The sequence below is a fragment of the Falco punctatus genome (assembly GCF_963210335.1).
Source record: "Falco punctatus genome assembly, chromosome: 7".
NCBI lineage: Eukaryota > Metazoa > Chordata > Aves > Falconiformes > Falconidae > Falco > Falco punctatus.
Window position 1 is genome coordinate 9,806,629 of NC_137587.1, and position 25,261 is coordinate 9,831,889.

At 42.9% G+C, this 25,261-nt stretch overlaps 1 protein-coding gene across 7 annotated transcripts in view; it reads left to right on the plus strand.

The window, feature by feature from the left end:
• Positions 1-356: 356 nt before the first annotated feature.
• The window catches only part of ENTPD5 (ectonucleoside triphosphate diphosphohydrolase 5 (inactive)), a 29,777-nt gene continuing 4,872 nt past the window's right edge, over positions 357-25,261 (plus strand). For 2 of the 7 annotated variants that reach the window (XR_013929441.1, XR_013929442.1), the window contains exons 1-15: positions 367-497; positions 1,920-1,976; positions 5,733-6,010; positions 6,987-7,066; positions 9,040-9,183; positions 9,557-9,632; positions 11,287-11,322; positions 12,218-12,306; positions 15,030-15,109; positions 16,586-16,647; positions 18,033-18,134; positions 19,012-19,152; positions 19,490-19,546; positions 21,025-21,140; positions 21,326-21,476. Coding sequence is in view for 5 of the 7 variants with exons in the window: in XM_080395317.1 (XP_080251443.1) it covers positions 5,749-6,010; positions 6,987-7,066; positions 9,040-9,183; positions 9,557-9,632; positions 11,287-11,322; positions 12,218-12,306; positions 15,030-15,109; positions 16,586-16,647; positions 18,033-18,134; positions 19,012-19,152; positions 19,490-19,546; positions 21,025-21,140; positions 21,326-21,412 (1,332 nt within the window). In the remaining 2 variants the exon portion in view is untranslated. The other 5 variants (XM_080395315.1, XM_080395319.1, XM_080395316.1 and 2 more) reach the window with 5 other exon arrangements.

Here is a 25,261-nt window from a genome sequence, read left to right on the forward strand (position 1 = left end):
GGGGCGAGGCGCGGGCAGGACCTGCCGCTCGGTATGTCGCTGTGTCTGGCGGCGGGGAGGGCGGCCCGACCGGTGCGCGCACACCGCCACCGCCTCCTGGACTCGCTCGGTGAGGAAGGGCCGTCCCCGGTCGCTCCCGGCCAGCCGGGGGGCGGCCTCACGCCGCTGGGCCCCGGACGCCTCCCGCAGCGCCCCGTCCCACTCCTCCTCAGGCGTCCGCCGCCGCGTCTCCGCGGCAACCCGCCCCGCCCCTCACGGCGGTGGCCCCGCCCCGTTGCCTCGGTTACCAGCCGCCACGTCACCTGCCTCGGGACCGCCACCCCCCGCCCCCCTCAGGCCGCGGCGGGGCGCGCGCGGCGGCCCGTTCTCATGGAAACCGGACGGCGCCCTCCCGCGACGCGATACTCCCGCGACGGGCGCGTCACGCGGGCGCGCTGAGGTGACGCGCGCGGGCCGGCGAGATGTGGCGCCGCCGCCGCCAGCGCTCCGAGCGGCCGGTGAGCGCGCTCGGGCGGTGGCGGCGGGGGCGGGAGGCAGGAGGCGGGCGGCGGCGCTGTGCTGCCATGGGAACAGTCCCGCGCCCCGCCCCGTGCGAGCGGTGCCGGCACCGGCACCGCGCGGAGTGAGGGGCGGCCGCCGTCCTGCCGGTTGCGGCGGAGGAGCGGGCAGCGCCGCTCCCAGACTGGGTGACAACCCCGGCCGGGGCCTGTCCCCGGTGCCCCGGGAGGGCGCGGCGTGGCGCCGGGGGGGCGTCAGGAGGTTCTCGGCAGCCGAGAGTCGGCGGCGTTTCCGTTACTCTGCTGGGGCGGCGGGAGGACGCCCTGCCTGGGGCGGGTGGCCGGGGAGGGAGAAATGCGCGTTCTTGCCGGGGTTCCTGCCTCGCGTTACCGGTGCCGGCGGCGGGAGGAGGGCGGCGGGGTCCCCCGGGCCGCGCTCGTCGCTGGCCGGGCGCAGGGGGCAGCCGTGGGGGCGTTTCCGTGAGGAGAGGACGTGAAGGTGCGGACGTGGCTGGGGCGGGCTCGGTGCGAGGGGTTCGGCGGCAGCAGGGGAGAGCGCTCAGGGGGCCGGCAGGGCAATCACCTCAGCCCTGGCGGCACTGCCCCCCGCCAACAATCACCCCGGCCCTGGCGCCACTGCGCCCCCCCCCTTCCGCCCAACACCACCAGTTACTCCAGTGGAAGCTCCTGCGGCGCCACAGGCGAACGGCAGGGCACAGCGCACTCTGGGAAAGCTGCCTTGGGCTAATTAAATTGGAAAAAATTAAAACCCCAGTTGGCCAGGCATGAGGATAAATAAGTAATGTTTATGTGGAGCCCCAGCGTGGGGAAAAAGATTAAAGCTGCTGATAACGCGTGCTTGTGGGTTGGTTCTGCGGGTTTTTTTCTAGCAATTAAAGTTTTAGATCCAGAATTTTCCCCGAAATGTATGTGTGCAAAGAATATCCTGCCATTATCTTTATGGAAATGCTGGGAAATTCTACCAATGAATTCCGTTATTTGTATTGTGACTTTTAAGCTGTGTGCTTTTAAGAAGCTTAAATTTTTGTCAAAACAATCCAAGAAACCTTTTTTTTTTTTTTTTAACTAGATAAGAATGAGCCCAGAAAAAATGTAGTGACTTTTTGTTTCGGGGGGGGAAGGTAAAAATGTATTGTGTAGTCATGAGTGTTAAGTAAAAGCTGCTCATCTGGGAAATAGATCTTGTTACCATAAGAGCAGCTCATCTGGAAAATAGATTTTGTTACCGGTTTAGTGCAGAAGATAGACTTTCCATTCTGGATGATTTCTGGTTTGCTTGAGCAATAAATAACAATATGAACTGAATTACATAAATCGTCTATTTTGTTTCCTAAAATATTTTCCTAAACGTTTATACATTGTAAATGTTTCTAATTATTTTTTTAATCTTTTTCTTTATAGCCAAATATTTCCCAGTAATATTTTGGGAAACAGAAGGAAAATTCTTGTGTGTCTCAGGTACGCTGCTTTTCCGTCCCCTCGGAACAGACAGATTGTTTTTTGCAGGGAAATGCTGCTGTTGCTGTGGTTTGGGTTTTTGCATGTTCTTTTGTCAGAAATATTCAATAACATGGGTGAGACTTTCTTGTCTTGAAAACTATCAGTGTTTCTCTATATGGTGAACTCTAATTAAGGTTGTGTTTTGCTGTCTTAAGGTTTATTATTATTATGGCAATGGTTTTGTTTTGTTGTTTAAAGGAGAGTTTGGTCAGGTTTTGGATTGGTTTGGGTTTTTTGTGTTTTTTTCTTTCTTTCTTTCCTTTCCTATTCATGGTTCTAGTTTTGGCAGTCTCTATGCAGCATCCCAGGATTTCTGGATCATACAGTCTGTGTAGCTACCAAGTCTTTATATTGAATGTGCTTCAACTTTTTGGTTTAGTATCTAAAATCATCTTATACCAATGATACTTACATGTGTTTCTCTGGGTTGGGAAATGAGTGTTCTACCTTCCGGCACTGGACTCAGGCCAGTGCTGTGGAGGTCAACTGTAATGTGTGTGTAAATGTTTTACTAACTTGTTGAACTCAGTTAACTTACAACTTGTTGAAATTCATCCTGTGTAATTATCTGAGCATGTTTCACTGCTTGTATTGAGTTACGATAAACTCAAATTTGAATAAAGCAACGCAACTGATGATTTCTGTGCCTCCATGACCTTATAATTTGCCTGATACATAGTCCACTCCTACTAGCTGAAAGTGAAGGTGAAGAAAAGTGCAGGCACAGTGTCTCTTGTCGCAGTGCTCCGAAGTGGTTTTCATTAGGAATCTCTGGAGTGGAATAGCTGTTGCTTGCATCCTGCTTCAGGTGTGTGCCTAATGTATTCATGATTCATGTTGGTTGTTGCTGATCATTTATAAAGGTAGTAAGTAAAACCTGATGATGATGGTATGTACATTCTACCTGCTGAACTGTTTGCTTACATTAATTAACTTGTGCTCATATTACTGTTACCCTGTTTTATTCTGATAGAAGCTAGGATTTTAAGTAGTTTGAGAGGAACTCTTTTGGAAACATTTTTCCTTCTCAATAACGAATCTTTTGTCTATATCTACCTTAAATTTTTTCTTCCATTCTTTCTTTTGACCCTCTCTTTCTGAATTCCTTTTCCGTTGCCATTTCTGTTATGCTCTGCCAATTTCCCCGTCTCATCTCTGACTTCTTAGTTTCCTCATCTACTTTTATGCTTCTTGTGAATGCTGTTTTGCTGGCGTGCTTGGGCAAATGGTCTTCACCACTCACTGAAAAGGCTCAGTGTGCTTGTTTCTTAATGACAGTGGAGAAAAGTAAAATTCAAAAGTGGTTGTTTTGGTAATTTCTTGTCTTTACAAGTGTAAAGGTGTAACGGGAAAAAGTCGGGGGAGAAGTAGAAAACGGTGGTGGATGTTTGAGAAGGGATAGAGAAGAGAAGTTTAGTGAGGGAATGTTTCATGGGCTAAGACTCATCCACTGGTAGATCTGGTGAGAAAAGTATGTGTTGTTGATGGCAGTTGCTCAGATATTTTCGGATCATCAGAGATTCTTGCATAAGGCTTGCATAAGGGTCACGTGTCGTTCGTAATAGGACTCTGGAGTTTGTTCTTAAGGCAGGTGCTTGGGATGTATTTGTGATGGTTCAGTAAGCAAAATTCTTGCATGAGAATGACAACACCTCTTCTGACCAACTGGAAGGTAGTACTCATTAATGCAGCTTATGTTCTGTTAAAACAGTACAGCTTCTTGGATTTTCAGTAGACCTCCTTGCTGTGGTGAAGCAAATGTGGGTAATGCCAGCTGCATCTTAGTACAAATCCATACCTACGAAGCTGCCAAATGGCTCGGCATTTTTCATAAGCTCTGTTCAGAACAGGACTTTTAAGTTTTGACAGGTTAGAATTAATTTTTTACTCATTTCCACATAAAATGTGAATGCTTTAGAGACTACTACAGCTGGGAGTTGATCTGTCACAGACGGTGGCCAGGGCTATTGCCTGTTTGTGGAATTGTAAAGTCACTTCTTCCTTTCCTCAGAGTGTGCTTCTAGGGCAGAGTGGATCAAGAGTTTGTGCTTCTGCCCACAGCTCTCTGCACTTACTAGGAACAGGAGGATACAAATAAAGGTCACAGAAGTCAGGCAAGGTTACCCTTCTGCAGTGGGCTGTGCATTTTGTTTGTGCCAGAGATAGCTGAAAGCTTAAGTGAGTTAGAGAGACACTAGAGGAATGACCCAGTGTGACGTTGTTTACTGAGAATGGGTAAAAGTTAATCTCACTTTGCTGTGACTGGGGACAAAGGTGAAGGATGGAAATAATAAAAGTAGTACAAGGGCTAAGTCTGGGATAAAATGTAGTGGAGGATAAGTGAGGTTTTTGGGCATGTGAGAAAGGTGGGCGGAAATAGAGGCTATGTCAGGTTCACATAGAACGGGAAGGAGAGAGGTTAGGATTAGGAATTAATAAATGTAGCATAGAGATCACAAAGAATTTGAGAAAATACAGTGGGGCTGAGCAGATTGCTGAAAGACAAGTGTTAGGGCTAGAGGTGGGTGAGGGTCTCGGGCAGAGCAGGTGAAAAGGCATACAAGTGGAATATTCAGTGCTGCAGGTGGATGGATGTGTTACTAAATATCTGGAGAATGATAAGGAGCTGCTTGCAACTTCTGTATGCTGAGTGCTCCATGCGTATGTCAGTGCAGGCAATACTGCATATGGTGGTGCATCTGGCCACACGGTCTTTTCTGCTGTTAAAATGCAAATAACAAAGATAGCTATGTATTCTTTTTTTTCTGGGCACTTAATGAACCCTATAATTTCTGTACCGGTATCTTTCCTTTATTAACATTTCTTAGGGAAAATATACATGCAAAGAGGTATGTGTTAACTGAGAGGAGGTGTAATTCAATCATGATATCCAATACTGTGTCACACACCTTTGAGGCTTTGGCTTTATTGAAGCTGTTGTTAGAAGCTGTGTAAGCAACCTGAGTGTTCAGGGCAACTGTGAGAAGGGTGGTGGGGTTTTGCTAGTGGGTGGGCGTTTTTTTTGCAATTTTGAAAATTAAAACTGTGTCAGGAGAAAATGGTGAAAAAACAAAATGAAGACAAAAAGGAAAGAGATGAAAAATACTGAGAGGCAGAGCCCAGGTGCACCTTACAGTTCAGTCCCTGTTGTGCAGCACAGGCTTTTTCCTGGGGATGCTGCTGTAAGAATATGGCTTCACTCTCTCTGTGTGCTAATTTCTCCCAGCAGCTGTTCATAGCCTGAGATGAAATTCTCTTTGTTTGTGACTCTGAATAACGCTTGTGTTCTGCCACAGCATCTCAAGTGTGTAAACGTTAAAGTGGTTCTGCCCTGAGCTTCCCTTTGCTGATGCTTCTTTTCAGATAATATTTGAGCTTTTTGGAGGTTCGGGGGACTCTAAATGTTGACAACCTGCAAGCCAAATCAGAGAAAAAAATTGTCTAAATAAAGTCAAAACTGGAAATACTGGGAAGCAAACTAATGCTTCTGCATTTGGGAAATGGAGAAACCCTTACTCTAAAAGAACAGTTTGTAGTTTTAGCACTAAATGCAGTAAATCACATCTTTTGGATGAGGTGTTGAAAAGCATCTAAAGGGCAGAGTATATGTGTATAAACTATGATATTTTTTTTTTGGTGTTTTTTTCCTACAGACTTTTAAAGGAGAGAGCTCTTGGTAATTTTCATTCCTGCTTTTTTTTTTTTTCTCTACAGAACCAACTGCAGCTCTATGATTGCTGATCCATGCTTGACTGCCTCAAGGGGTCCTGGCAAGATGGCATCTTCCAGACTTCCCATCCTTCTATCGTTGGCATTTTCCTCTTTGTCCGTTGTTCTTTCCCATTCAAACAGGGAGATGTGGTTTCAGGATTTCTTTCCGCCTAATGTGTGCCCTATATATGCCAAAGCCAACACTTTTTATGGCATAATGTTTGATGCAGGGAGCACTGGAACCCGGATTCACATTTACACCTTTGTACAGAAGAGCCCAGGTAAGACCCCATGTCAGTCTGTGCGCTTGGAGTATGTTGACTTAGGCTGCAACTTCCTGAAAGAGGGTGGATATTTTTTTTTCCCAACACAGCATTTGGGAACAACTGAATATTTCTACAGTTTGTCCTTCAAATGGTCCTCTGGCAGATGATCATTGTCTGTTTCTGGTGGAGTTTTGCTGTGAAAATACCTTTTTCATAGATCTTTCGAAACTCAGATGTTTAATTCTGGATATACTGGAGAGTTCTGAATTTCCAAAGATTTTCATCTATGCGGCTGTTTAAAGGAATGTCTCGTTGAATTGGAAAGATGCTTACATTGTTCTTGTCAAGTTGCATGTTACCTTGAATTCTATCAAGAGATATTTAAATTCTGCATATGCTTATATGTCACGTTTTGTAGCAAATTAAAATTGGTCAGGAGACCTCCTGTGCACAGATGCACCACACTCCAGTATGTCTGCTTCTGACGTGGTGCCCAGGTACCCAAATTGGCTGCACTCGCAACAGGATTCAAGAGGGTGAATTAGCTTGGGTACAGTGAGCCAGCAAATTTGCAGACGTTGCAGATTGGCTGCTGGGACTCAGCTAATAAGCCCTTCAGGGCCATGCATAGTACCTATGAATTAGTATTTCACAACTAGTTTGGGGACAGAAGGGGAAAGAAATTTTATTAAGATTAGGCAACAGTCATACTATATTGCTATAACTCATTGTAGTTCTCAAATGCAAAATTAACATACTTCTAGTTGTAACAGCTTAATAAATTGCTTTTGAACTTGGAGGTTGCAAGGACAACATTATGTTAAATATGTTCCTGAAGTCAAGGAACAGTGCTTGTTTTAGCAGAGTAACAGTACAGTTTGCAAGTGGAAATTAAGGATAGTCATCTTACAGGGGTTGCAGGCAACCTTTATGAAAGTAAAGAAAAAGATTGGAGGTGTTGATTGTTTCATGTAATGTTTTGTTTGTGCAGAAAATCTTCCTGAGTTGGAAGGGGAAATCTTTGAGTCTGTGAAGCCGGGTCTTTCTGCATATGCTGATCAGCCTGAAAAGGTAAGGTGCCCTTCTTCATCCCCTGTGAGTTGGCCTTGCTTCTGCTAATATGACTTGGACTCAAACTAGCAGTTCAAGTGTTACTAATTGTAATTGCAGAGAGTCAAGAAAAAGTTTAAAGGTTCTACTGCTGGCTCTTTAAACCTGTCGCTCTACTTTTGTGAATTAGTTTCTACACAGTGAAGTGGGAGCTGTTGTTTTACATATTTCATCAATGGAACAATGGCTTAATTGCTTAACTGCCATATATAACTAGACTATGTGCCTTTGAGAATTTCAAAGAAAAAGTGATTTTTGGCTCTAACAGCATCCATATTCAATGTTTATTTCCCCTATAGCTACCCCAAATATGAGTAAATATAATCTCCTGTCTCATTTACTAATTATTTTCTCAGTTATTAATTTTGGTCGAAATTTTCAGTGCTGGTCACAGTTGAAATCAGCATATTTTGTTTTGATTTGCTTAGTTTAGAAGTATGTGGTTAAGACCATGTGGGTTTTCTTTTTTTAGTCATGTTACACTGACAAGCAAAGAGGGTTCATTTGACTGACTCCTAAAAATGATGAATTTTTGTGTGCGTGTGTGTAGTTGGATATACAAGTTTATTTTTTTACGTAAGTTACAGAGAAGGGGAAGGAGAAAGACGCACTTAGCAGGTTAAGCCTGCTAATAATTTGTTTGTTTTGATTCTTTGCTGTTATCTTTGGAACCATGGCTTGGAAGCCAGTGATATGTAGGACTCATTTCAGTCAGGCTCAGTTAAATATTTGAGTACAGTTTTAGCTGAGAAATTATTTAGGTATAGGCAGTTACTCTTCTACTGCCTCTGGACTTTTGTTGTTTTGTTTATATGTGGAGTTTTTCAAAACACAGTTGGACAGTTCCATCTTCCACAATCAGATTTATTAATTAACATACATACACATTTATAATTTTAATAAATTGAAGTTAGGTGCCATCCTCTATTTTCAAATGGGGGCTAGTTTTGAATTCATGCTCAGTATACTCATTCCCTGCCACTCTGTTGGATCAGGAGTCAGAAACGAGCACACAGCAGAAAGCACTAAAATAGTCCTGTTGTTGTGATACCCAGGGCCATTCCTGAAGCAAACTGCTATTTTCCAGATCCCCTACACTGACAGTAAGCTCTTTCACAAGCTAAAGGAGGTGCCAGAGAAATGCTAGATTAGATACTCTACCTTGTGTGCTTTGAGTTGGGGACTAGCATAGGGGAAGTTTCAAGTTTCTCATTTTGCTCAGTTGCATTCAATGCTACAGGAATTTTGGTGTGAAACTTTATGGAAGAGAGAATGGCTTTTGGATTTTTTTAAACTTTGATGAGATCTCCCATGCTTTCACTAAATTGTCTTGTTCGTTGGGTAGGAGAGGAGAAGAATTCACTCCAAAAGGAATTTCTAGACTTTTCTCAGGAGAATGTTTATTGCTAAGGCAGAACTGTATTTGTTAGAGCAGTGTAACTAATTGAGAGCCCAGCAGCAATGCCTGTACCTCATGTGGTAAGCAGTCTACAGCTGGCATTTTAATTACACTACTTGCTATGGACACACTTGGAATTATATTGTGTTTAGTGAAATCTGCAGACATTCCCCTTGACCCTGATAGTTTCAGTTAGTAATTGCACCATCTAGTTTCATCCTACTGCAAGATGTTTAGGTTTGTCAAGTAATCAGTTCCCTTACCTGCCTTCATCCTTTCCAAAAAATACCTTCCACAAACAACAAGATTTCTCTCATGTAAGATATATCTCTGAATACACCCTTCTTTCCAATGCAGACATTCTCTTTAAAGTTCTAAGGAGTTGTCTAGCACAGTTTTTATACTTAGCTTGGGTGTGAGTGAGGTATCTTGGCTATTGAATACTGGTTTCACTAGTGTTGAGGGAGAACTGGGAGGCCTGTTCTCTGATGGCCTGTAGAAGGAAGTCAAAAGAAAAACATCCTTTTCCTTTTAGGGTGCTGAAACTGTCAAAAGGTTGCTGGACATGGCCATAGATGCTGTGCCACCTCATCTCTGGAAGAAGACCCCAGTGGTGTTAAAAGCCACAGCTGGACTGCGCTTGCTCTCAGAGGAGAAAGCTCAGGCTCTGCTTTTAGAGGTAATACTAAGATCTTTTGGATGCACTTGTATTGCTCCTCCTGTTTCATCATTCATGACTCAGTTCTCTATTCTGTCTAGCATGAGAGAATTTCAGCTGTCAAAAGTGATTGTAAACCTATGACAGCATGAAACTCGCAGACTTTCTTGTATGGTCCTGAAATCCTCTGAGTTGATGCAGATAGAAGGCATGGGGAGAGAGACCTATGATACTTTTTTCTTCCTTTCCTAGCCTTTGAAAGAGGAAGAATATTGTCTACTCCACACACTTGTCTTATTTTCTACTGCTGTGAAAAAGAAAACTTTCTTTGTCACCCTCAGAGCAGAACAAGACTCCTAAGACCAAGGAATATAATCATAATTTCTTTCTTCAGGTGAGAGAAGTCTTTGAGGAATCACCATTTCTTGTTCCAGAGGACAGTGTTAGCATCATGGATGGGTCTTATGAAGGTATGTTTTAGAAAGAGGAAAAAGTGAAAGCAAAGAGAAATAGGGGGGGAGAGAAAGAGAGAGATCTTATGAGCGTGAGAGGGAGAGATAAATGGTCACTAAACTGAGTGAAAAAATAAAAGCTTTCTAACCTTGTTTGAAACAATGCAATCCCGCTTTTCCTAGGTGGTGTTGATGACTTGATCATCTGTTAGGCTACAAGTGCAGACACACAGAGATGTATGACTTAGCTAGATGAAGGTTCTTCTGAAACCTTCTGAGGTTCCAGACCAGAACCTCATCGCAGAAATAAGTATGCAGGCTAATGCAGGCTCACCCGCTGAAGCCTGCTCTTGGGAACCAGTGGAAAAAAAATGGTGTCCCCTTCTGAAAGGCAACATGACAATACAGAGCAAGCTGGGAAGCTTATGGGAAGTGCCTTGTAAATTCTGCAGTATCAGCATTAAAAGTGACCTATTCTGATTAGCTCATCAAATTTTGGGTGAAAATTGAAAGCACTGTGAATATTAGAGGAGGATGAAGGATAATTGGCAAGTATTAAAAAATTAGATAACAAAACAAATAAATAATACATCTAAAAATATTCTGACCGGGAAAAATGCAGCTAGTAAAGTAGCAAAGGAAGTAACGTAGAATACAACAAAAGGTGAAATATGTTGTGGGTTTGGAGTGAGTGATGATTTTGCAGTGCAGAACAGACCACTGTAACATTTTGGCTACATATCCAGACATACTACTTTGGAGAACAGGCAGGTAATAATCCTTCTGTACAGATGCCTGAAAAGAGCCATCTGTGATGTTACGTTGAGTTCTGAACACTGCATTATGGCAGATGTATTGCCAGTTCAGAAGGTGTTCAAGGAAATCAAGAAGAAACGTCAGGATGCTTAAACTACCAATAAATGGAGGAAGATTAAAGAGCAAAATCTGTCTGCATGGGCCAGGAGAAAAGGACAAGTACCATAAAGTCTGCAAGCATTCAGTGAAGTATGATGCCAGGCATAGTTTGTCAACAGGATTAACGGGTGAATGTATAGTAGGGAAAAGTGTTGTATTGACAGGGAGCAGGACCAGAGGCATAATAGAGCACAGCATAGCCTGCCAAGGTTTATTTTAAAATCCCACTTCATCTACTGTCATGTTTGCCTGTGTTTGGGTGAGACTCATGCTGGTGTCAAGCAAGCTGCTGGAGTCAGAGGAGTTGTTCGTGTTTTACTTGTTGCCACTGTATCTGTAGTGTAATTACAGAAACCACGAGATTAAAACGCAGTGGTATGTATGCGCTTTTCAGACTGGGAATTGAAAAGCCCGGGGCAGAGGGTGGGGGGCTTGTGGAATCGGCCAAGGAAACTTGTGCATTGTGTCAGCTTGTTACTACTGTGTATATTGTTTGGATAATAGACATAATTTGTGCATGCTGCAGTTGCATGGATGTTACAAACGTTCTACCTATCACAGCTTATGAGATTTTAATGAATCAATAATGCATCATATCACTTAATTATAAGTTTGAATTAATCTCTGAAGGATGGGGTTACATGTAGTTAGTAATGATTTCTAGGTAAATATATAACATGTGAAGGAGTGCTAATAGCAGGCAGGAGGTTGTGGGAGTATTCAGTTGTGACTTTTTTCTCTTTTTCACTCTTTGCAGGAATTTTAGCCTGGATCACTGTGAACTTTTTGACAGGTAGTTAATTCTGCATAACTTCTTTCTAAATATCAACTTGAGTCTCTCCTGTAGAGGTGATCACCCTAAGTTTCTCTGCCTTGGTTGCTGTGTCTTGCTTTTTTTCCCTACTGCGGCATCAGTGCTAAAACAGTGGATTGTTTTGGGCAGCTGTGTTTCAGAGGGTGAGCCACACCTGTAGTAAAAAGGAGGCATCTTAATCCAGAAGGTTCCAGGATTTACTCAAGACTTGGGGGGCACTGGCAAGCTGGTTTTTCTAACATCATAGGTAGGGGAGCAGTACTGCTTATCTGTTAGAAGGTGGGAAACAATGTTTTACAATGTTCCTCATCCCAGCCTGAACCATGCAACTAAAATGGTGTAACAGGGGATGCGTTGGAGCTGGAGCCCTACTGGCTTTAAGAAGTTCTGGGAATGCAATCTAGTGAAAAGAAAATCAGTATTCTAGTAGATACATGAGCAAGCAAAAAAGCTGCTGTGGGTGAAGAGAAATGGTAATAGCTGATTCTGCTCTTATTATCCCTCCTCTCCTAGTGCCCTTGACCAGTTACAGAATTTATGTGCTCTCCCTCACAGTCGTCTTTCAGCAGGGGATACTTTGTCTTTTTGTGCTTCTGCTGGATACCTAGAGATTTATCTGCCTTTGTCTCTTGGGAGGGGAAGGTTGGAATCAAGGAAGAAAGTCCTATGAATGTTTTTGTGATGCCTTCTGTTTGCCAACCTTTTCTCCGTGATTTTTTTTTTTTTTTTTTTTTTTTTGTCTTTGAAGGCCAGTTCAGCCCTCCTGTATTGCTGTGATACTGTGATAACTTTGGTGGCTGACTGAGCATACACGCAGTATCCACATTTTAGCATTTGTGTGCTTGAGCTGTTCTGAGCATGGTGTTGTTTGCAGGACAGCTGTCTGGCCAGAACCAGCATACTGTTGGGACTCTGGATTTGGGAGGAGCCTCAACCCAGATCACTTTCCTGCCACAGTTTGAGGTGAGGAGTGGTTGGGTTGGGACTGCAAGGCCAGTGGAGAGCCCTGAGCACTGCTGTGCTCTCTGATAGCACTTTGTTAGCAGTGGCACAAGCAGAACATCTGTGGTGTGCAGAGCATCTGTGTTGTACAGAACATCTGTATTTCTGTTTCCTTGGACATCAGCCGTTGACTGATAGGCGCCTGCAAACAAAGGAGCCTGGATAACAAGGAAGTAAAAAGAAAGAAAGCAAATGGGTAAAACCAAAGAGAAACCGCTTTTGTTTTCTAGACCCAGGCTGGGAAAGCCCCATTAATGCTGATATTACTTTGTATTCAATAAATATAGAACAAACAGTTCCAGGGAGTATTCTTGCATATTACAAGAAATTTAGGGTCTGCTCTGATGCTGAAGTATTTAATATTTTTTTTCCCCCAGTCTGGTAACAGATCCTCACTAAATTTTGGAGGGGGCAGGTGGTGGGGTGGAGCAGGGAGTGTCTCAACAGGACAAAAGTCTTTTGTAATAGCACAGTCAATCTCAATCCTGTAGTCTTATTGATTTCTTCTCATTTCCTTTGAGAATTCCTTTCTCTGTTCCTAAGTCCATCTCTGTCCTATTTGTCAGAAATTCTATAGCTCTTTAGTAACAGTTTAAACTGGAATCCGAGTCTAAAGTTTGCATGGGAAAATTACGTGGGTATTGAAGGGCACTATAGCATTCTGTACTGTGATATTGTAAAGTTGGTTTTGTCACTCCTTCTGAGGGGAGTCCTTTGTTTAGCATTTTTTGTTTACAGAAATTGAGATTCTTTAAGGGTGTTTGGTGACCATAAAACACATGGTTTTCATATCAGGATATTATAATTCTGCAGTGGTGGGTCATGTTGAAACATGACATGTAACCTTATCTTGTTCAGCAAAGCCTCAAGTACTCTGGACTTGCCCTCTGTTTTGTGTTGATAACACCTGCTGAAATGGGCACTGGACCAACAGGAAGGAGTGTTGCATGTCAGGGTTTTGGAGAATAAATAGAGCTGTGAAGTAGGCTGAACTGCAGCTCAGGATTCAAATGTCTCCTTAGAGCCCTGCAGGAAAAGGCCTCAAGGGTTTGCTACTGACCGGGACCGATGGTGTGAATTCATAGGGCAAAAAATGTGGAGTCAAGGTTCATGTTTCCTTGCTTGTACGCTGTCTGCTTCTCACCTGTATTGTCAAGTTCACACAAAAAAGCACATGCATAGCTCTGTATGTTTCTGAAGACTTTTTCCCATCTGACAGAATTAGCAGGGATTCCCCGCTTTGGTTTGTAGAGGGTTTTCTTCCCTTCCTGCAGTCTGAGGCAGTCACATGTTGGCTGTTGTATTCATTTTGAACAAAATACTGTAATAGTAAGGGATTAATGAAATGCAGATTACAAGCAAATAAAGACATACGGTGATAACTGCGTGGAGCTGTTTTTAAGCTAGTGTTATGCTTTTCATGGTATTATTGCCAAAGTTATAAGCAACTGAAAAACAAACATAGTCATTATGAAATTGTCTGTCTGATGCCTGCCTCACTGAGGAGGGGTGTGAGGATTTCTACTTTTTTGTGAAAGCCAGGCATGAAAAAATCTGGTTGTTTTCTCCAAACCATTTTTTTCTGCATCTCTCCTTTTAGTTTTTGTGATGTACAGTTTAGGAACAGAACTCAAAATATGGCAGAATCTGGGTATGTTGGATCAAGGATGTGAGTGCCATTCCACGTAAGGCCCAAAGTAAATTTCAGTTTGTATTTGTTCAGGAGAAACTCAAGCTGAACACTGCCAAATCTCTTTCCGCTTTGAGCAGGCTTCTGTCTAGAACTCTACATTTATAACAGAAATAACCCGGATCAGGATCTGCATACTTGAATGGTAACTACAGGAACTGTGCAGCTTCAGTCCTCTTTGAGATTCTGCTCCTTGGCCCAAAGCAACTGTCAGATAGGAATGCAAGCCAAAAAAGGATGGGAGAATGAGGTCACTAGCAGAGGGAACACAGAAACTGGGACTGGGATCTTGGAGACTGGAAACAAGGGAGCAGTAAATAAGCCCTAGACTGGTTCAGATTTACAAGAATGAGAGTTAGTCTGGCAAGAAGGTAGGGACTGAGTACCAGTGGGGCGAGGTGCGCACAGAGGGAAGACTGTGAAAGGCGGAAAACTGGAGGTGGTGAGACAAGAGGTTAATTTAGAGGAAAGCCCTTAAGCCAGGTCATAAAGCAGCCCTAAGACTGAGAGTGAGTGGTCACAATGTTTCTTTGAGTATCAGTGAGATGTTTAATGTGGTCAAAACGTGGCCTGTACTTCACTTTGCATCTTTAATTCTTCTGAGTTCTTGAATTGAGGTGTCTATTCTGACTTGCAAAAGTCCATAATGTTTCTAGTGCAGCTGATTTCGGTGGGGACTCTGTGTATGTAGACTAGCGTGTAAGTACTCTGAATAACTCAGCTATCCTGAATTAGAAAGTATTTTCATCCTGATCTGTTGCGCTTCCCTACTATACATTGAAGTAACACCAAGATGCATATAAATAAACTCAGTGTTAAAAAGCTGTAGATGTTACAGCAGTGTGCACTGTTGGAAAACTGTTCTTTGTGTTCAAAGCAGATCACATGAGTGTGCAGTAAACCCTGTGGGTGTATCTGTGATATTGCATCAAAGCTGGTTATTTTTTATTGCATAATAGAAACTAAAAGATTTCTTCTTTTACTTAACTTTTAGGAAACTTTGAAGGAAACCCCTGGGGATTTTCTTACCTCATTTGAAATGTTTAATAGCACCTACAAGCTCTATACCCACAGGTGAGGAGCAAAAAGGCTGCTGTCTCCGCTGGGGAAATCAGTCTTTCTGCAGCCCCTGAGCTAACCGCAAATGGCTGTCATCCTGTTACCAGCTGTTGGGAGCATGACTTTTTTTACTAGTTTTCTTATCTGCTTGAAACATTAGTTGAAGTGGAACATGACATTAGTTGACTGGAAACATTCCAGGATCATAGTTAATATCATTGCAACGGAATATTAGTTAGTCTGTCAAATGGAGAGGAAGTATTATGAGTCACTGTATTTAACGAGAAGAATTCTTATTACTGCGTTCAAGCCAAATACTCTGGACCAAGCAGAAAGGTAGATATTGTGCCAGTAGTCAGAACTAAACCTGGTCAGAGGTTTGGAAAGAGGACCTTCCTGAGACTCTTTACTTCTTAGTTTGAAATGGCATATCTCATCAGCAACGGGACAAAAAGTAACACCTAGACTGATGTAAACCAGAGACGGCCATAGGCAGCTGATACAGACCCTGGAGCACAACAGATTCATGAACCAATTGAAGAGGGTACTTGGCCTCAGATAATACAGTTGTGCTTACTGCATTAAGCTGACACGTTTCTGAGATGTCTACAGTGAAATCCAGAGAGTTTACCTGCATGACTTAGAGTTGGTCTCAGCCAGTAACTAGTAGGGTGAAGATTATCATCTCAAGTCAGTTGCAGCATACGCTTGCTTGACAGCAGAGCTGGTGTAATAGTCCTCCTTTCCTCCTGCTTATATTTACTGACGTAACCTATCACTGTATTCACCAGTGCAGTCCATTAGATCACTTAAAATAATTGTGGTTGAAAATCTTCTCCTAAAAATGAGGGAGCTGGAGGTTAGTTTAACTCTGATTTATTCTGTAAACATTTGTGTTGACACGACTAAAGGGATAAGTAGCCAGACACAGAGGTGGGAATGAAAGGCCAACAGGCTTTTAATCTGGTTGTGTTTTCGTAAATGTTGTTTACATCCTAGCTTATAATGAGTATAGCAGTAATCTGTGGAGTCAAACAGGTGAATTTTCACAAAGGCACAGCTCCCATTTAGTTGGAGCTTCTGCAGTTGCCTTGTTAGTTCTGCCCTAAGAGCACATAGTCTTACGTGTGTGACAAAAATGGCCATTGTATTCCCCATGGACTCCTCACAATACCCTTCTTTTTCCTTCATTTTTAAGATTGTGTGGTTTTGCTTTTCATGAATGTCTTGCAGAACTGTCATCAGCTCTAACTGCTTTCTGCAATTTTAGATTTACCCATTTTACTGCTTGTTGGTAATTCTTGGGTTTGTGTCACTCTTTTTGTACTTGGAATTGTTCTGGCAAAGGGAACTCTTGTTTTAGAGAGGGGAGACTTGTGGGAAGCAGAGGAAGGCAATCTGGTTTGAGTGTTCCAAGATTTAGGAAGACACTATAGGTGAAGTGTATCAGATGTGTGAGAATTAAAACTGTAATGTCTTTGTTGTTTGCAGCTATTTGGGGTTTGGACTAAAAGCTGCCAGACTAGCAACACTTGGAGCTTTGAATATGGAAGGTATGTTAACATGATAAAATATACAATATTTTTGAAGAGATGGTCAGATGGAGCCTTGTATCAGCATCAGCAGCCCATTTCCCCCGTCTTCACTTCTGTTTCTTCTGGGTTTTTACATTTTCGCTGGTATAAATCTGTCTGCAAACGGGCTACTGCTTAAGTAGTTGTCTTGTGAGACAGCTACTTTTCCGTATTTCCAGGTTCAGCCAGCAGTGAGACTAAGTGAAAATTCCAGAACTGCACACATGGGAACATACAAACGCCATACAGACATGGCCTGCCACAAACGCACAGCTTTACACATCCACAGAAACACAAACAGCATGAATAATTCCTTTTCTGAAGGATTGCTGCTTAGGCCAAACCCATTTTATAGACCTCCCTGGTGGCCTGCCGTGTTCCTCCTGTTGTATTTGCTGATTAGTGAAGTCCCTGAGCACTCTCACTCACTAACTTGGATGCATAGTCACATTCCTGAGCCTTTCCAGTCTCTCACCCAGACCTTAAGTCCTTCCAGTCTTCATGCCCAGAGCTTGGGACTTTTGCCCAGTCTCTGTCCAGGACCCTGGATGTCTTTCCACCTTCTGGATTCTTACTTGCTAGCTAGATGGACTTGCGTTAATTACTGGAACGTACTCAAGTAAAAAATAGTTGGGAATAGGATTTAAGAAAAGGATAGGACAGACTGCAGTTGACTGGTCACAAAGCTCAGACAGAAAAGCATACTGACTTGTGATTGCCTTCTTTTGTCGTCCCCTTCATTTTCCCACATTTGTGCTTCCCTGATCCCCCCTTTCCCTGCCTTGGAGCCTTCCCCTAAACATCCCATAGTAATTTTTGCAGTCCCACAATCCCCCTCAACCAGCTTTTTCTGTGAGACCTGTGGTGGCCACAATAATCATGTTTTTTTCTTAATAGTTACTGTATTTCTGGCTGAACCCTTCAAAGGTACATTCAGTGGATCCTGGAGCAGCCATTGATCAGTGTCTTAGGAGGTTTTGTCTTCATTGCTAGTTGTTTTGTTTGTCTCTGTTATCTGCTGCTTGTTAGGGTTTGTGTGTCTGTGTTTAATTTGTTACCTCTCTTGTTTCTTGCCTTCTGTGGTAATAGCCATTACCCAGATATCCTTGTGCCATTTATCTGTCATTAACAAATGACAAGCCCAGCTGCTTCGCAGCTTGTAGGACAAAATGGACACAACTTTTCCAGACTGAGACTGGTCCTTAATTCATAATTAGTTTGTGCAGCATCTGTCAATTCAGATTTCCGTACTTTTGCTTAAAGACCTTAATTAAGATCTTTCAGCTTTTTATTTTCTGATTCTGCATATTGATTGATAACTGTTAAATTTTATCCTTTCTGACTCCCCTCTGGTTGCATTTCAGCTGTGGATGGACAAATGTTCCGCAGTTCTTGTTTGCCAAAGCAGCTGGAGGCAGAGTGGCACTTCGGGGGAGTGAAATACTGGTATGGTGGCAACAAAGAAGGTAAACTAAGGGGACTTGCTGCTTCTTGTAAGATAAGTCTTGTCTCCAGAATCTGAGGTTTTCCTTGGCAAATATTCCATCAGTTATCTCAGGTTATGAAGGATACCTGTCCAGTCATAAATGTGGACTTTTGACAGAGCCAAAGGAAAATTTGAAGAGATATATCTGAGAATAGCTGGTCTGTACTCTCTGTGCTATGGCTGTGATCTCTTACTACAAATGCTACTTTATAGGAAATGTTAGAGTTACTTGTGCGAATGGGAGAGGTTTTTCTGAGGCTTTGAGCTAAGTGAAAAAGGTCTGGCTGTGTTAGGATACACTTTGGCCTACCAGTTATTGTATCTCACTTGTGGAACTGTTTCTTAAGATACTGACCCTAATGCTGCATACAGAGGGTGACGCTGCTACCATCAGCGACTAGAACAGATCCCAGTGGTGACTGGTGCTGCTTTGCTTTACAGTGGGGAACAGAAGAGCTGTTTGTGGTGTGTGGACTGATAAAATTACAGTGTGATGGGAAAGGAAAGTAAGGTTTTATCTCGCAGGTGGTAGCAAACGTAAGTGAGATTCTGCTGACCACAGAACACAGCAATGGGAGTTTTGCCTGATGGGGAAGAAGCTTTTCAAGCACCTGTACTATTTGTGCAGTGCACCTTTCAGACTGCTATGACCAGGTCTAACCAGTTCTGCTTGATGATAGTGATTTAGAGTCCTTGCATGCAGATGCCATGCTGGCTTACAGAAAGGATACCTAAGCTCTTCTCACCCCATCCGATGCTTTAATCTTTTGCTTCTTCCCTTTTTCATCCTGTCGCCACTGATTCTTCTGTCTCTGGTTATGCCTGTTTGGCTCACCCCATCTGTGTTTTTCCTACAGGAGAAACAGGATTCAAGCCTTGCTACTTGGAAGTACTCAAGGTTGTCAAAGGGAAACTGCACCAACCAGATGAGATTCGCCAACGTTCCTTCTATGCTTTCTCCTATTACTATGATCGAGCAGTTGACACAGACCTAATTGGTAAATTGGTTTGGGATAATCTACTATGTGTGAGCATGTCAACAAGAAGGTTAGACGGAGGGAACAGGGGAGCAGGAAAAGGAATTGTGTTGAGAAAGAGGAAATACACAGAATGCCATCAGGGAATGAACGTATATCCATCAGTGCAGTCTGATGTTCAGTGTTCAGCAGATGAGACTTGTGCTTTAAGCTCCAGTTACATTTGCAGCTCTCTCTTCTGATACTAACAGATCTCACTCCTAGCCCAGCATCACAGTTGCACTCTAGGGTCAACTTAGATATAGAACTCAAATTCTTTCAGGTCTGTGACGATGTTTTCTCACCTCTTCCTTTTCAGATTATGAAGAGGGAGGTGTTTTGGAAGTGAGAGATTTTGAAAGAAAAGCCAAAGAAGGTAATTGTCATGAGACTTGGGAAACTGGTGTGTACAAGAAACAACAAAAATACGTATGTATTGGCAGTACATAATCTGAGTTTGACATAAAGGAAAAAAAAAAACCAAACCAAACCCCAGTTTGTTTAACCTTTATTCCACATGCACCTTCCGTGTCATGTTACTTTTATTAGCCAACACCTGTAACTGTTGCAGATGACAGTACTGATAGAGCAGTGAGGGGAAACATAGTGTTATTAGTGGCTTCACAGCTCTATTCAGGTGAGGAGGGATAGAGTTCATACATGTCAGTACAAAAGAAAGTGAATTTGCCGTATCAAGAGCTCTTTCTGTCAAACTGCAACTCTCTGAGTTTAGGAGAGCACTGACTTCTCTGTCACCTTAAAACCTTTTTAATCTCTAACAAAATGGAGGGGGAGAGTAAGTCTGACGGCCTTTTCTGCATTCCTTTCCCTCCCCTGACTTTTTTTCTGAATGCTTGTTCTGGTTTTGTACCTCCTCCTGTAAAATGAGAGCAAGGCATTACCTCTGAATTGCAGAGGTATCTACCTCATGATAGACTCTATTTTTCACCAGAAGATGTTTATGTAGTTGAAGACTGACCTTTTTCTAAAATAGAACTTAAATTCTAATGATTTTTCAGTTAAACTTAATATGTCTAGAAACTCTGATGGTTTTGAACAGGGGGATTAGTCTGCAGAGTTTGAGTGTGCATTGGTTGGGTTTTTTTCCCCTGGATACTGAGAGAGCTAATTTCCAAAGATGCACCTAAGATGTTATCTAACACCATCAAACCATTTATTTAGCTTTAAAAGCATTGGAATATCAGTTCTGTGACCCTAAATTAATGCTCCTCTTTCTCATTCAATAGTAGGAAGATGCTGCTTATCAGTTTCTAAAAAGAAGTGAACTCTGCTCTTGGTACTTGTAGAACAGGGCGGTAGCAGTAGGTCTAGAAGATGATGCTTAGTGTAAATCCATTTCCTAGTCACTGTCACCTTTATTGTGACTTAGCTGCAGCAAGGGAATGGTTGGTTGGGCAAAAGCCTTTTCCATATCCTTGGACATGTGTGGTTGGGAAAAAAATAAAAGCAGCTGCCATCTCAGAATTACTGGAGCCGTCCTTGGTGACTAGACAAGGAACACAAATGACATTGTGTGCTTGAAAGAATAAGTAATCTACCAACTCCCTGCCAGCTGTCAATTGAGCAGAGATTCAGACTTCAAAAGAGCTATGTGGATTATGTTGCTGTAATAAAAGCTGTATTTGCAATGGAGTTAAGAGAAAGTGGAAGTACTATATGGGTTTTTCTCCAACATTGTAGAGCAGCTGTGTAGCATGTACCATCTGTCATATGTACCCGTTAATAGAAGTGGGTGGCTTGTTTTAGTAGGCTTTGGCTTGAGGTCAGTTCAAATGTACAATGTGGATAAAAACTCTGGTTTTGCTGAGATCTGGTGTTTTTTCTTCTCTCTAGTCTGTGATAACATGGAGAGGTACAACTCAGCCAGTCCTTTCCTCTGCATGGATCTCACTTACATCACCGCTTTACTAAAGGAAGGTTTTGGATTTAGGGACAATACCCTCTTACAGGTAAGAAAAAGGTTAAATCCCAAAGCCAGCTTTCCAATCTCTGTATCAATCAACATGCAGTAGTTCATTTTTCTCATTAATTATCTACTGAGTTTTTCCAGGGTTGTGCCATGTAGTTGCTGTCATCTGTGCAACATATGAATCTAGAGAACTGTCAGGAACAATAACTCTTTCTTCCTTTATAGTTAACAAAGAAAGTGAACAACATTGAGACAAGCTGGACTTTGGGTGCTACCTTTCACCTACTGCAGTCTCTGGGGATAACCTATTGAGCTGTGACATTCCTGCGGACTTCAGCATTTCTGAAAGGCTGAGAAAGCAAATGGAAATCTCCAGGTACGTTGTTCAGCTGGAGTTGGTCACAGCAGAACACAGACCAAAGGTATAGAACAGATCTTCACCCCAGATTGGCGTCGTGCATCATGAGAGTTGCCACAGTGTGATTTATGATTGTGATTGCTGTAAATGATCCAGAAGCTGCCTTCTGACAGACAAAAGACCTTAACCCCAGCGGAGTATCCGCAAGGCGCTCAAAGCCAGCTTTCACCAGCACGTTTGTATAGCGTCCCATTGCTAGAAGCACAGAGTAAGTACCTGGCATATGGTGGCAGGCTACAGACATGTGACTTCCCCTCCCCATTTTATTTTAAACACACTTAAGTTTGCTTGTGAGACGTTAAATACAGACATCAAAGATGGCACCAGCAGTCATTCAGAGAAAAGTGAACAATGCTGGATGATGCCAGCCTCAGCGTTTCAAGTACCTGACTGTTAGCTTGGCTAATACGTTGCAGGAAGACTCCAGTCTTTCAAGAAGGGGTCTGTTATAAGCACACTTTGGGCATGGTTTTGGGAAAGGTGTCGGCTAAAACAGAGGTTGTAACTTACCAAGTATTTCTTTAGGCAGCAGTCATTTCCTAAGCAGAACATGTGCCCGACTGTGTTCCTTTTAGCTGCCCTTTACAAGTCTATGCAGCTATACCGTACATCCAGGTAGAATACCTGATAACTCGATTCATTTAGCATGTAGTCATAACACATAGTTGTGCTGGCACAACTAGGCAGCAGTGCTAGCTATTTAAACCCCACTGCCAAAAAAATGCTTGTCACGTTACATCCACAGGGAAATTAAGGGTGCAGTCAGATGAAATGGCTGATCTGATAGCTCACTTTGCCCTGAGAGGCAGTTCTGTTTCTCTGCTCTCAGCAAGGCACTCACACAGCTGCCTTTCCCCTGATGCTGGTGCTCCTCGGGTTCTTTGGTGAACCAATTCATGACACCAAACTTGATTTAAATCAACTCACCGAAGAGTCAAGCCTAGTGCCAGCATGAGGGAAAAGAGCACTGCACAGCCTGGAGAGACCTGCTGGGCCACAGCCCATTTTGTCCAAGTGAGCTGTGGATCTCCATCTGAAAGTTTGGGCTTACCACTTCCTGCACTTTCCTTAGGAACCTTCTCTGCCTACAGAGTTTTTTTTGCAGTTGTTTAATAGACAAAAATGGGGAGAGAGTGGAATTAGCATCAGAAACAGAGGGAGAACAAGAAACGAAGTAGCTCTGCTTGCTTATCTCTTGTCCCTTTTAAATTGTTTTAAACTTCATTTCTCTTTAATATAGTGGAGCTGGACCCACGAAATGTTGTTGCAGGCCTGCATTGCTCTGGCATGATTTTTAATATATATATTAGGACTTAAGGAACAGTGTGCCCGGTGAAGGGGTTGCAGCTGTTTGGGAAGGCCAAGACTTCTGTCAGGATAGCGTGAAGCTGTTTGAGTAACAATTTAAAGTGACACCAAACATAGAAGCAATGAAAGATCAGTATTTTAAATACAGCATCTCATCAGCTAGGTTAGAAAGCTGGGCTGTAGAATCCTGGTTTTTTTGTTTAATTGGCTGTAGAGAAGATCAAGGCTGCTTGAATACCTTGAGGCTCCAGGTGCAGACCTTGCATTGCCCTAAGTAGAAACAGCAGAAGAGACAACTTTTTCCACGAAATTTCCATGAAATAGCTGGCAGGTAGCTCATAAAAAAATTAGTATCTTCTACTCACTATAGAATGTACAAAGAAAAGGTAAATCTACCCCAGTCATAAGAACAGAGGTATTATGTGACAAAGGGAAGCTTTTGTCCACCAATTTCTTGTGATGAATACTTTCCTGTCAGGCATTTACAGTTACCTATTTGCTCTAACACACCTTTCCCACTTCTGTAAAACCAAAGACTGCCCTGACACTACCTTCCCTGCAAACTGGATTTGAAAATAATTAGCGATTCCCAGCAAGGGGAGGAAGGAGCTTACTTGTGCCCTCACCAATCTTGCCAGGCAGTTTGGAGGCACTTGCCTTACTGTGAATAGCAGTCCACTTGCAGTTAGCAGCATTGAGTTTGACTGTGGCTGGTCAAGCTAATCCCTTCTCCTGTCTCAGGTTTTATGGTGCTAGGGTGTGAGGTACGCTTTCGATTGAACAAGTTCAGTCAGCAACAGGAGAGCGAGGGCTGGGCACAGAGCTATACCCCTACCTGTCCCACCACTGACACCCTGCTGTCAATTCAGGCTGTTTCTTTGAAATATGAAATGTCCATCCTACCTGTATTCCTCCCTACCAGAATCCATTTTGAGATTCATGTCGAGCGTCACACCAGACTTCTGTTCCTTGCTCCCTAGGAGCTTGTTTGAACATGAAGAAAGTAGTTGTGGCCTCTTCAACTGCAAACATTTCTTATTCCCCTTCCTAGTACCTTATAAAGCTTAGCACATGGTCTGCTCTGCACAAGGTGACTGCAAACACATTCATTTTGTCTTCAGTGAAGAATTAATATTCACTTCTGTATTCTCAGAGAACATGAATAGGTGCAGTGGTTACTAGCCAGGCTGCGTCACGCCTGAGAACTAGCTAATTTAATAATCCCAAAGTCTTCTTTCTGTCTGAGCCAGTGCTATGACAAACTCTTACTCGACCTTGGGGCTGAGCCGTAAGCAGGGAGGCTGCATTTGAAACAAGAAGGGAAGGTGGGATGTTGTACGCAAGGAACCAGCAGCAGCAGATCTGCCACCTGAATAGACACTCACCCTGCGGAGTGCATAAGGGTTTGGTTTTGTCTGAAGGGAAAATGGTCTAGAACGAGATGGGTGCTATGCAGAGGATGCTTCTTTTCTGTGTTCTTTGCCTCAGACTCCAGTACTACAAGTGCTAGGTGGGAGCATCTGCTTCCCAGTGCCAAAGCTGTGTTAAAGCTGAATGCTCACGGCCTGCTTTTGTCACTGGCACAATTCATTTACTGAAGCATAACTGCTGCTCTCTACCAGGGGCCTGATCCTGCAGTCATGAGAGAAACAAAAACTCTACCCAAAGGTTTCTTTTGCAAGAAATTGCAGAATTGAGCCCCTGCTGTTTACATCTGAACTACTCGAGGTGGGTGGGGGATCTAGAGAAGCCAGTCAAGTCCTCACACCTACCCTAGTGCAATGAGATTATTTATTAGCTTAACTAAAAACTAAGCAGCCTTTTAAGAGTCCAGTTCTACTTGCAGCCCTGATTTCTGTCTCCTCCTTTGTAATGTCTTTTAGCCAGTCACTAACAGGAACTGTCTTATAGGAGTTACTGAAGAAGCACAAATAATGGGTTTCAGCTCAGAGCTTATGTTTCATTCTTTCTGACGTTAATTCCTGATACTGGTAAACCATACCTGTAAATCTTGCCTGTGGGCAGTGCTCACAATTTTGTGAGTGGCAAACGTCTAATGCAGGAGGCTGGTGTTTGGAACCTAAGACAGAATATCTTGAATGTCTATTTTAGTAATTAAAGCATTTTTAACAATATTCAAGACATTGTGGTACAGTTTTTTTCCTAGATATTACTGTTGTCTTGCAATTTTTTCATGGAGCCCTCAAGACCGGCCAATTTGACAAGAAACACCATTATTACATAAAGCACCAAAAGAAGGGTGGAGAAGAGGGTGAAAGACAGACAAGATTACAGCTTTAAAACATACCTGCCACCATAAGCTGTCTCTCTCTCTGCTAAAATCTCCCCCTCCTTTCTGAATCCAGGAAGTGCTAAGAACCCAGGAGTGACATTACCGCTCTAGAAATCATGTCAGGGAAAACTGAAAGTAATTA